General features: G+C 36.7%; 1 protein-coding gene across 1 annotated transcript in view; it reads right to left on the bottom strand.

Moving 5' to 3' along the window:
- Positions 1–369: 369 nt before the first annotated feature.
- The window catches only part of gmfb (glia maturation factor beta), a 36,696-nt gene continuing 23,343 nt past the window's right edge, over positions 370–13,722 (bottom strand). The window contains exon 7 of the mRNA XM_008121180.3: positions 370–12,630. Within this exon, the coding sequence (XP_008119387.1) occupies positions 12,559–12,630 (72 nt within the window). The 3' untranslated portion in view covers positions 370–12,558. The remainder of the gene's footprint in view (positions 12,631–13,722) is intronic.

Below are 13,722 nucleotides of genomic sequence, written 5' to 3'. Positions count from 1 at the left end.
ACACACACACATAGCAATTTGGCGCAATAGGTTCTGTGTGTCAAGTTTGGTCCAATTCCATTTTTGGTGGAGTTCAGAGAGCTCACTGATTGCAAGAGAACTATACATCCTAGTTATCTCTGAGGATGCCTGCCATAGATGTGGGCGAAACGACAGGAGAGAATGCTTCTGGAACATGGCCTTACAGCTCGGAAAACACACCACAACCCCAGATAATGTGGGATTTTATTCAGCTGTGTGGAAGGGGCCTGCGACTCTCTTCTTACCTAGTTTGTTCAATCCTGGTATTATATTATTATTATTATTATTATTATTATTATTATTATTATTAATGCAGAAAGGTTTAGAAATAAAACTTTTTAAAACACATTAGATTTAACAGGTTTTTATTTATTAACATTTCTTCTTCATCATCATCATCATCTATACCAATACAAGCACCATGCTTAGCCAAACAAAGAAAAAAGAACAACAAAAAAGTGGTTTAAAATTCGTTTTTTAAAAAACCATGCAAAGTCAACTAAATCAGGGCATATAAAATGAAGTTGGGCAAACTTGGGCCCTCCAGGTGTTTTGGACTTCAACGCCCACAATTCCTAACAGCCTACCGGCTGTTAGGAATTGTGGGTGTTAAAGTCCAAAACACCTGGAGGGCCCAAGTTTGTGCAATGTACATAGCTGTACATCCTTGTCTGTAGCATTCGCACCTTGCACTTTCAGTGACTCGTTGATCTTTATGGGCGAAGTGTAACTCTTAAGTGACATACAGCTCCCAATGGATGAAAACAATGTCCAAAATAAGAGATTGTTTACCTGATCTGAAGACCAAACATGGTGGTCACCATCTCAAAGTGGAGGAGATCTGATCCCATGTTAAAATACAGTAGAGTCTCACTTATCCAACACTCGCTAGTCCAACATTCTGGATTATCCAACACATTTTTGCAGTCAATGTTTTCAATATATCGTGATATTTTGGTGCTAAATTCATAAATACAGTAATTACTACATAGCATTACTGCGTATTGAACTACTTTTTCTGCCAAATTTGTCTGAGATGATGTTTTGGTGCTTCATTTGTAAAATCATAACCTAATTTGATGTTTAATAGGATTTTCCTTAATGCCTCCTTATTATCCAACATATTCGCTTATCCAACATTCTGCCGTCCCGTTTATGTTGGATAAGAGAGACTCTACTGTATAGGAAGACTTTGTGGGACCCAGATGCAATAGCTGAGAGAAACAACAGCGACTGAGTCATGGTCCCAGTCTATTCTAGTTTAGTAAGATATCACATCTGGAATGTCGTGTCCGGTTTTGGGCACATTCACAATTAGAAAAAGACACTGGAAAGCTGGACGGTGTCCGGAGAAGGACCATTGGAATGGTCCAAGGTCTGGAATGCATGGAGGTCAAATAAAATATGGTTAAGAAGGTGCATGAAAGCCATGTTTACATCTTTGCAAGGATGTCACGCTGAGCTTGTTGTATCCTGCTCCAGAGACAAGGACACAATCTACATAAGATTCCACCTAAAAATTAGGAAGAACTTCATGATGGTAAGAGCTGTTTGATATTAGAATATGCTGCTTTGGAAAGTGATGGCATCTCCTTCTCTGGAGGTTTATAAGCAGAGGCTGGATGGCCATCTGACGGGAGGAATTGCATTGTGTCTTCATACATAACAGAATGTGTTGTCGAAGGCTTTCATGGCCGGGATCACAGGGTTGTTGTATGTTTTCTGGGCTGTATGGCCGTGTTCCAGAAGAATTCTCTCCTGACGTTTCTCCCACATCTATGGCAGGCATCCTCAGAGGTTGTAATGTCTGTTGGAAACTAGGCAAGTGGGGTTTATATATCTGTGGAATAAAGTCCAGGGTGGGAGAAAGAACTCTTGCCTTTTTGCTTACCAGTATTAAAAACTCTAAAATCAGAACAGTAAATAAAGAACAACACTCAGAAAACAAGGGAATTCCAGACAGGAAACAATCAGGGCCAGCTAACAACTCCCAACAAAAGATTCCCCAGGCAGTAAGAAATCAGGCTTTGAAGCTGCAAGGCCATTCAGTGCTATCAAGGTGTCCAATTGCAACATTCACACTTGCCTCAAACAGACAAGTGTTCTTTCTCCCATCCTGGACATCACTCCACAGATATATAAACCTCACTTGCCTAGTTCCAACAGACCTCACAACCTCTGAGGATGCTTGCCATATATGTGGGCAAAACATCAGGAGAGAATACTTCTGGAACATCGCCATACAGCCCGGAAAACATACAACAACCCAGAATGGTGTTGGACTGGATGGCCCCTTGAGTTGTCTAGAAATTCTAAGGTTTTATGAGTTCCAACTTTGTGACAGCTGTCAACATGACACTGTTGGAACGAAATAATTAAAATTGGCCAATTTTAGAGGAATTAAGGCAGATGAGACAACATGGTTCAGAGAAGTACTGATCTGGGGGAAAAATTACTTCAAGGGGAATTCCAGACAGTAAACAATCAAGTGCTAGTTAACACCTCCCAAACAGAGGCTGCCTCCAGGCAACAACAGCCAGGCTACCTCTATGAACCTTACTGATTGACATTGCAGCTGCAAGGATACTCAATGCTAATCAAGCTTGCTCATTGCAATATCTTCAACAGACAAGGGTTCATTCTCCCAACCTGGACACTATTCCACAGATATATGTACACTCTGCAATCTCATTCCCAACAGACCTTTGAACAAACCTCTGAGGATGTTTGCCACTGATGCAAGCAAAACGTCAGGAGGGAATGCTGCTGGAACATGATTTCAACCATATGAAGACGGATGAGAGAAATACGACTTTGGAGGAAGAGGAAGAAAAAAACCTACAATGCAGGAAGATCAAGGTGAGGATGATGTCCTTAAAGGGGGAAAAGAAGACACATGTTTACATAAATCTGCTTTCAAAGTGGAAGGGATTGTGTATATTTTTTGCAATTGTGGGAAGATTTTAAGCGATCGAATGTAAAGTATAATTGGACAAAGAGAATATAATGTCTAGGATGTAATACGTCTCCAAATATCTGTCATGTATTATGTGATGTCAAATTTTAAAATGTTATGTTTAGGTTTAAAACAAAGAAGTGATAAAATATCATGGTGGAAGAATTACGACTATAATAGAATTACACTTAGTTATTAATATGACAAAAACTGGAATGTTATAGTAGATTTAGGGCTGGAAGAATGGGAGCTGTAAACAATTTTTTCTCGTGTCAGGAACGACTTGAGAAAACCACAAGTCGCTTCTGGTGTGAGAGAATTGGCTGTCTACAAGGACGTTGCCCTTTAAATGTCCCTCTAAATCAGGCATGAGCAAACTCTGGCCCTCCAGGTGTTTTGGACTTCAACTCCCACAATTCCTAACAGCCTACCGGCTGTTAGGAATTGTGAGAGTTGAAGTCCAAAACACCTGGAGGGCCAGAGTTTGCTCATGCCAGCTCTAAATGCTTTTGACTGCAGAGCCCATCATCCTCAACCAAGCATTCCTGTTCTGCTAAGTAGCACCATGGCTTTATTAAAATGCTCTCTGTCCCCACCTTCATTAGCGACTTGGTGCAAATCTATCACTTCGATCGAGCCGCATCACATGATGGGACGAACAGCATGACTGTTTTGAGGTCAATGCATTTTCTAGACTGAGCCAAAGATAAAACAGCAAGGGAGAACCAAGAGCTCGAAGCTGCCTTGGGAACTGGGGAGAAGAATTGAGCGAAATAATACGCTCTTTTTGCCTTAGAAATATATACAGTAGAGTCTCACTTATCCAACAATATGTTGGATATAATAATAATAATAATAATAATAATAATAATAATAATAATAATAAAAGGCCACCCTGCTGGGATCTGCATGCATCATCCGAAAATACATCACACAGTCCTAGACACTTGGGAAGTGTTCGACTTGTGATTTTGTGATACGAAATCCAGCATATCTATCTTGTTTGCTGTGTCATAATAAAATAATAATTTTATTCTTATACCCCGCCCAATCTTCCCAAAGGGACTCGGGGCGGCTTACATGGGGCCATGCCCGGACACAACAGCGCAAAATCAAAACAAAAACAAGCAAATCAACCAACAATAAAACATAAGGAGAGATTAAGGAGAAGCCTATTAAGCATCAAATTAGGTTATGATTTTACAAATTAAGGATCAAAACATCATGTTATACAACAAATTTGACAGAAAAAGTAGTTCAATATGCAGTAATGCTACGTAGTAATTACTGTATTTATGAATTTATCACCAAAATATCATGATGTATTGAAAACAAAGTAGTTCAATTTCCAGTAATGCTACGTAGTAATTACTGTATTTATGAATTTATCACCAAAATATCACGATGTATTGAAAACATTGACTACAAAAATGTGTTGGATAATCCAGAACGTTGGATAAGCAAATGTTGGATAAGTGAGACTCTACTGTATATATTCTTACACAAAATAGGAAGTAGTAGTACTAATAATATACAGTAGAGTCTCACTTATCCAACACTCGCTTATCCAACGTTCTGGATTATCCAACGCATTTTTGTAATCAATGTTTTCAATACATCGTGATATTTTGGTGCTAAATTTGTAAATACAGTAATTACTACATAGCATTACTGTGTATTGAACTACTTTTTCTGTCAAATTTGTTGTATAACATGATGCGTTTGGTGCTTAATTTGTAAAATCATCACCTAATTTGATGTTTAATAGGCTTTTCCTTAATCTCTCCTTATTATCCAACATATTCGCTTATCCAACGTTCTGCTGGCCCGTTTATGTTGGATATGTGAGACTCTACTGTAGTACTAATAATATAATAATATTTTTGTATTTATTACTTGCTTCTCCTTCTGGCTCAAGGCAGGCTTTCTGATTACAACCATCAATTACGCAACTATTGAGGACGACTCTTGGAGCACAGCTTTTCAACCAATTACAATATGTAGCACGATTTTTGTTACTGGATTATAAATGTCACTTCCTAATTGGTTCTATCGTAAAAACTTGGAAAATGTTTATTAAACTTCTAAAACTTTGTTTTCGCAGGGCATCCTGCTATAGCATGTAGTTTTTCAATGAGTATCTCATAGAGTCTCGACCAATTCAACATAGTTTTTGCCACAAAAATAAAGTTTCTGGAGTAGAACTACAGTAGAGTCTCACTTATCCAACATTCGCTTATCCAACATTCTGTATTATCCAACACATTCTGCCTTTTAGTAGGCAATGTTTTTGTAGTCAATATTTTCAATACATTGCAATGTTTTGGTGCTAAATTCATAAATACAGTAATTGCTACATAACGTTATCATGTATTGAACTGCTTTTTCTGTTGATTTGTAGTAAAACATTACGTTTTGGTGCTTAATTTGTAACATCGTAACGTAATTTGATGTTTAATGGGCTTTTCCTTAATCCATCCTTATTATCTAACACTTTCACTTATCCAACGTTCTGCTGGCCTGTTTATGTTGGATAAGCGAGACTCTACTGTACTTTCAAAGTAAAGACTGCACAACTAAACAGGAAACAACACTTTCAAACCAGGAACAGAAAATTTATCGAATTTTGTAACATAGTGTTATCAATTCTGCATTAAAGACCGCTGGGCAATTATGAAAATATTCTTAAGATAATAAATGCCCAAAGTACCTTATATACATTTCCCAACCGTCCTTCATGTTTCCAAGCCTTTTTGTTATTACTAGTGAGTTTTGTCTGCTTGTAGACATATCTAAGAGATATTACAGCAAGCCCAAATATCCCAAAAGTCCTAAACTGAGACATTTTAGCCCAGAACAAGATTTTCAGTCTGGATTCTTGAAGAAGAATCTACCTAGAAATGCCATTTATTCTCTGAGAAGACAAATGAGAGATGAAGAATTTCAGCAAATAGTTTGTGCACAAGATATGAGTTGGACAGAATGCAATTACAAGTCAGCACAGACTTAGAATTGTAAGGAAGGGGGGAAATTATATCTTTTTGACAAGCGTATTTAAAACAAGTGGAATCCAATTTAGAAGGATAAAAACGCTCCTTCAGATTAAATCTTTATAATAAAAAGCAAAGGATATTCTGAAGCAGCACAGTGAAGATTTAGAAGAATAGAAATGGAATGAAAACAAGAAAAAACAAAGCATAGAACATAGATCAGGAGATTTTTTTAAAAAGTAAGACAAAGAATTAAATTATATATTTGACAAAGGAAAGAAAAGGAGAAGATTCCATATTAAACTTCAAGGAATGCTAAGACTGATCTAAAAAAGATGTGGATAAGCAAACATTAAGGAAGAAACGACTGAGATTTGGACCCTGACAATAAATTGCCCTGATGTCGGATTTAAATGTGAAAGGAATATATGCAGCCCAGAAAAGAAAGAAACCTTTACATCAGCACAAATCGTAGTTATGAAAGATACATATGTGGACAAAAAATGAAAAATGTTTGACAAATTCAAAGTTAGGGTATTGTTTTCATTCATCAATGAACAGGAAGAAAAAAGGGAAAATGATTTATGTAAATTCAGCAACAACCGCCAAGTAAATCCTGGAAGATTCAAATTCAAAGAGAAAAGGTAATGATAGTGAATGTTGCCTGCCATCAGAGAACAAAATAACTCTTTTAAAAATGAAGGTTTAATGGAAATCTGCTAGATCTTTCATATTAAATTTGACTTTTGTATGAGGTTGGAATGGAGCAATCAATCTAACAGAAATACAAAAAAACATAAGGGGGGATCAAGCAAAATTACCAAAAATCCTTTTTTAAATCCATGGATAAATTTGTCAAACAAACCATTTTGAATTTGTTAATGAACCACAATTGCTGGCCTACAACTTGAGAAACATGTTAAAGTCATATTTAAAATAAGCCAGGGGAAAATGGATTTATAGACATTACTGATGTTAAAAAGAATATTTATAAATACCATTCATCTCCTTTTAAGAAAAGAGTTGATAGAAAACTATGTGAATGAGAAAATTTTATAGGAAATTACAAACACAAGGATAAATTAAATGTTCAAATTACAGTGGCAGACGTAAAGGATAAAGAAGGTAAAATCTTGAAAGGCTCCAGGACCTGATGGTTTCTCAGCAATATATAATCAACATCTGGAAAAATATTTACTTCCGCCACTGTGAAGTCTGCCTTAATAGTTAGAGAAAACATCAAATTCTTGGGGAAATGCACATATTCCCATGATCCCAAAAGCTTATAAAAATTTGACGATTACTAAGAATCACAGACCAAATTCTTTATTGAATAATTATAAGATCTTTTTACATTGATTGTGAAAGAAATGTTGAAATTAGTACTATAAGATATACAGGAAAATCAACCAAGTTTTTTTTTTAAACGTACAAGATATTTGAGAGATAATACAACATGTTTAGTAGATATAAAATATTTTGAGAAGCACAATGAGAGGAAAACAGCTCTGACATTTTTTGGATGTAGAAAAAGCTTTTGATAATGTTGACTGGGGCTTTCTAATATTTAAAAACAAGATTAACTTCGAGCATAGTTTTGTAAAGTAGATACAGTATAAAGCAATCTATGAAGAACAAGAGGCACAAAATAAAACTAATGGAGAAAAGATGAACTCGTGTGAAACCCAGAGGGATACTAATCAAGGTTTTCCCTTTATGTCCATAACATTTCATAATGATTTTGGAAGTTTTCAACAATGCCATAAGAGAGAATGAGAGAATAAAGGGAGTAAGTTTCAAATGAAGTATGTTTGCAAGTGACGTTGTTCTTTTAAGATCAGCTGGAAACTATTGACAACTTGAAAAAAAATTAAAAAGAAGACTGAGCAGGTTTCAAAATTAACTAAATCAAAACAACAGTGATATTGAAAAATATGAAAAAGACCAACTTTTAAGTGTAAATGCAGGATATCAACTGGAAAACAATGAAATAGGTGTTGTTTGATCATACAGTAATACTGTTTCAAAATAATTATGCCCAAATATGGAATGAGGTAAAACAGGACTTCCAGTCATGGAAGAAAGCTTCTCTATCACTGTTGGGAAGAATTTCAGCTATTAAAATGAATTCATCATCTATATCAGGCATAGGCAAACTTGGGCCCGCCAGGTGTTTTGGACTTCAACTCCCACAATTCCTAACAGCCGGTAGGCTGTTAGGAATTGTGGGAGTTGGAGTCCAAAACACTTGGAGGGCCCAAGTTTGCCCATGCCTGAGCTATAGAGTTCTTTATGGAAATGCCATCATGGACGGAGCAGATTATGAAGTCCAAGATTTTGGAGATATAAAACAAATCAAGTGAGAAAAAGCATAGAAAGGTTCAAAGAAGTTTAGAGATTTGATTTTGAGATCAAACTGGAAGCCAGAATTAACTCTTAACCTTTCACTAAAATAAGTAGAATGTAATTATACTTGAAATAGAATATTAAGATATTTTTGTAATTTTATATCCAAAGCAGGTAGTTAGCTTACTAACTATATTTGCAATCTGGAAGTTGGAAGTGACATTTAACATGTTTGTTTGACTTATTGTTAGTTGTGTCGCATTTAGATGTAGGTAAATATATTTCTGAGTTGCTGCTGTTTTATTTTTCATAAATGTGCAATCATATCTCTTTTATTTTATGTCTTTTTAATTTACATTTGCACATTTTTATTCGGTACTTGATGTTATTGTATGTTCGTTCTGTATTTGTAAGCCGCCCCGAGTCCCCCCGGGGAGATGGAGGCGGGATATAAAAATAAAATTATTATTATTATTATATGCAATTGTTTTTGGGATACTTGGAATGCGGTATATAGGATCTGCCATGCTTTATATAGTCCTGTTATTATATTATATTGGTACTTCCTGCTTCATATTTTGTAGAGTGTCATGTAGTTCATCAATAGTTTTTTTGACATGAGCTTCTAACTAAATAAACCACTAATGGGAATCTGAATGTATTCTAGAAGAGGCGGCGGTGGTGCAATGGGTTAAACTGTTGAACTGTTGAATCCGCTGACCTAAAGGTCGGCAGTCTGAAGTTTCGGGTCGGGGTGAGCTCCCGACCGTTAGCCCTAGCTCCTGCCAACCTAATAGTTCGAAAACATGCAAATGTAATTAGATCAATACGTACAACGGCAACACAACTAGGAAGTGTCTACGGACAACAGACCCAACTTAGAAATGGAACAAGAGTTGAGCCAGAAATGAAAGAGGAAGCCTTTACCTTTGCTCTGTGTATTTGTATGTCATTGTTATTCCACTGTAATAAAGGCATTGAATGTTTGCCTATCTGTGTAAGTTGTAATCCGCTCTGAGTTCCCTTGGAGAGATAGAGTAGAATATAAATAAAGTGTTATTATATTATTATTCTAGAAGATGCTAGCTGAAGCTAAAGACAAATAATAATAATAATAATAATAATAATAATAATAATTATTATTATTATTATTATTATTATTATTTTATTTTTGTATCCCACCTCCATCTCCCCAAGGGGACTCAGGGAGGCTTACATGGGGACGAGCCCGGCTGGCATAGCATCTCTCATTGAGAACAGTCCACTACCCAAGGTGGAAAAGATGGAAATGGAGTAATGAGGCAATGTTTTAATTGCGTGACCAATGACAAGAAAAGGCTTCAAAGAGTGCAGCAGACAGCGCCTTCAGACGCATGGGAATAATGCGTAAGAAATGTTTGAATGTACGGTCTGTAACTTTTTGGAAGCTGTCAGATCCAACAATTACTTGCAATGGCAGCCTGCAGCAGTACTACTTATTTAAATAAAGTTTTTCAACTTCAAGTGGGTTTATTTTCGAGGCAGCCAAGGCCTGCAAGTTGAGACAAGGACAACCCGGGCCTTGCTGTGCTTTGCTCACCTATGATTTACAAGTAAATAAAGCAGTTCGGTGTGCATATATTTGTCCACATGCAACAAGACCTAAAGGTATGTCTACAGAAGTACTATAAGAAAAAACTATAAGAAAAAATGGGTTCCCAAGGGCTTGAACTAACAAGTGTCCACTAATGGAATAATAACAATGTATTAAATGTCATTAAACATTGTATTGTGTACAATAAATGAATATAAAAATTTCAGATAAATGGTTACAAATGACGATCAAACTGTTGCATTCGCAGTATGATGAATGGTAGTTAAATTCACAATAGAGTAAACTTTCTTGTTTACTTTCTTTTTTCTTCATAAAAGATGAATAGACCCCTGATCCACAACCGGTTTCGACTACCTATAATCTTCGTCTAGTGGTAGGGACTGCAAGTATTGGGTAATATTAATACAATTATATGAATTTTTTTTCTGGCTTAGTAAAATTGACAACTATTAATATATACTACTTACTTTTGTTATTTAGTTCAAACAATTCAAGAATGTACTCAGTGAACTGTAAAGTCTTTCATAATATCGTGGAACCTATTGGGAACGTACAGTAGCTTACAAATTGTTCTCTTGATACATTACCACCAGATGAAGACTATAGGTAGTCGAAACCGGTTGTGGATCAGGGGTCTATTCATCTTTTATGAAGAAACAAGAAAGTAAACAAGAAAGTTTACTCCATTGTGAATGTAACTATCATTCATCATACTGTGAATGCAACAGTTTGTCATTTGTAGCAATTTATCTGAAATTTATATTCATTTATTGTACACTATAATACAAGGTTTAATGACATTTAATACATCATTATTATTCCACTAGTGGACACTTGTTAGTTCATATCTGCAGAAGTGTCAGAGTTATAAAAGTGGTGTAAAAGTAGTGTAAAAGTAGTTGCCCACCAAGACACAAGTCCAGACGCAGACACGTCTGGATCAACAAAAAGTTCCCAAAGTCGAGGAAAAGCTTTAGAGAAAGAGGAGAAAGTTAGGAAGCTAAATTCTGCAATATCGAACAAAGATTTCCCTGCGAGTTCTGGTTAATGATTTTGGACCCTGATGAAACAAATGGGGGACCAGGAAAGACAGGAGGGATATTATTTGATCAGTTTTTTTCGCCATGCAAAAATAATCCTGGCTTTTATGCATAGCAATACAAACCCTTGCCATGAGAAAAAGAGAGATCATATGCTATAGCAGAAATGAGCAAACTTGGGCAAACTTCCAGGTGTTTTGGACTTCAACTCCCATCATTCCTAACAGCCTCAGGCCCTTTCCTTTCCCCCCTCAGCCGCTTAAGCGGCTGAGGGGGAAAAGGAAAGGGCCTGAGGCTGTTAGGAATGATGGGAGTTGAAGTCCAAAACACCTGGAAGTTTGCCCAAGTTTGCCCATGCCCGCGCTATAGGGCTCTTTCCATTTGTAGACAAAATCATCCTGAATCAGGTTTAGCGCTTGCTTGTTTTTTAAAAAACTGGCAGTATATAATTTCCATACAATCAAGAGATTACTTTTCGAAGGCACAAAGATTGAGAAGTGCTTGTGTACAAAAGACAAAAAAGTCAAGAGAAGAGGAAATTGAAGTACGTTAAAGTCTCCTGGAACGGATGTGTCCACCCGAAGGTTTCCAAGCCCTTGAAAGGTTTGCGGTGTTGTTGTCGTCGTCGTCGATGCTGCCTAAACCTACTTTCTAGCGCTATCTTTTTAGACACATAGAGACGTATAAAAGGCAAGTCACTCCTGACCCAAATTCATGTTGGTTCGCGATCAACCAAAACAAACCCATCAAGTTTCGAAAGAAGATGAGACCTTATCGCCCAAAGTGGGAATTCATGTTGGTTCACGATCAACCAAAACAAAACCATCAAGTTGATGAGACCTTATTGACTGAGACTGTATTGATATTAATATTTCATAAGTTTGCAGAAGTTCACACTCTATGACGCTTACATGAAGCCAAGAGTGTTTGGAAGGGGTCCTTTTTATATAAAAATACTCCCAAAATCACTAAACAAGCATAGCTAGGGGATTCTGGGAATCGTAGTCCATAAGGTAACTGTGCTTCGTCCCAAGCACTGGTGTAAGCCATGAAATACAGTACTGTTTTCACATGTAAATAATCAGAATCCAGTTGAAAAAAAGAATGCATCTGTAACTTGAATAAGGGACAAATTTGAACAGGGACGTTCCCTTTAGTCCCCAGGTAAACAGATACACAAACACAATACTTGGAAGGCTGTTTTTGTCTCTAGAGATGTCTCCTACAGAGACAGCCCACTCCATAATAGTAAACAATTACAAGTTCCGGATCAAGCCATATAGAAATATTAGTCATGTGAGTACAAAGAGAGGGACGGGAGGGGGAAATTGTCCCTGCAAATGAGAAATTGTTCCCTTTCAAACAGTTATAACAAAAATGGGGAGATGGGACCAAGCAAAGTTTGGTTACGCGGGAAACGCTGCTCTCCCCCCACTCATCTGTATAAACGTTGCACGCACAAAATATATACATATTTATGTACATGCATATACACACACTGCAGGAAGCCATTGTTAAGTACAGTGCCTTCTTCTCGCAGGTCTCGAAAAGAAAAGAGGAGGCGTCGCATCGGGTTCCAGTTTGCGCAGGACGGGAAGCACCGGGTCCCGTTCAGTGGAAGAAGCCCAGCTTCTCCCGGAGCCATTCCTCGGTGAGGTCTTCTGTATTCCTGATTTCAAATACCTAGAATAACAAAACGACAAGGTTGGAAGGGTCCACAAAGGCCACCGAGTCCTAAACCCCTTCTGTATGGAGATATGCAGCTAAAGCACTCCACAAAGAATCCCATCCACAACCTCAGTTTAAAGACCTACAAAGCAGGAGAGCCTGCCATCCTCTGAGTCAGTCTATGTCAAGGCAGGAGTTTTTCAGCCCTTTTTATCATCTGAAAAAGCCTCCCTCGGCTTATAATCGGAGGCTATTGCTTGCAATATATGATATATTTCTCTCCTCCCTTATCAGTGTGTTTGTTTTTGCAAAGCCTCCCTCACTCTTAACCAAGAGAATGTTTTGAAAAGGAAAATAAGCCCTTGCAAGTCAGGAAGAAGAATATACAGCAGAGTCTCACTTATCCAACATAAACGGGCCAGCAGAACGTTGGATAAGCGAATATGTTGGATAATAAGGAAGGATTAAGGAGAAGCCTATTAAACATCAAATTAGGTTATGATTTTACAAATTAAGCACCAAAACATCATGTTATACAACAAATTTGACAGAAAAAGTAGTTCAATACACACTAATGCTATGTAGTAATTACTCTTATGTACGAATTTAGCACCAAAATATCATGTATTGAAAACATTGATTACAAAAATGCGTTGGATAATCCAGAATGTTGGATAAGTGAGTGTTGGATAACTGAGACTCTACTGTATATATATATATACAGTATATATATTTTCAGGCGAAAATGCTTTTATAAGATTAATAGGTATATAATATATATATATACCTATTAATAATATATATATATATATACCTATTAATCTTATAAAAGCATTTTCGCCTGAAATATTTGTTAATCTCTGCTACAGATATGTAGGCACTTCCCCTTGCAAGCCTTTGCTATCCCTATGTACCTAAATATTTGTATATCTCTCTCTATATATTAATTTTATATATGATTTTCCCCTCATGTTTGCAAGTCTTTGCAAATCCTATATACATATAGATATCTAGAGATTTCCGTATACCTGTATATCTGTATCTATGTGTATACATTATTTTTATATATGAACTTTTGCCTCACATGTTAGCAAGTCTTTGCAAATC

The sequence above is a fragment of the Anolis carolinensis genome, chromosome 1 (genome assembly GCF_035594765.1).
Source record: "Anolis carolinensis isolate JA03-04 chromosome 1, rAnoCar3.1.pri, whole genome shotgun sequence".
NCBI lineage: Eukaryota > Metazoa > Chordata > Lepidosauria > Squamata > Dactyloidae > Anolis > Anolis carolinensis.
This window is presented reverse-complemented; position numbering and strand designations above follow the sequence as displayed.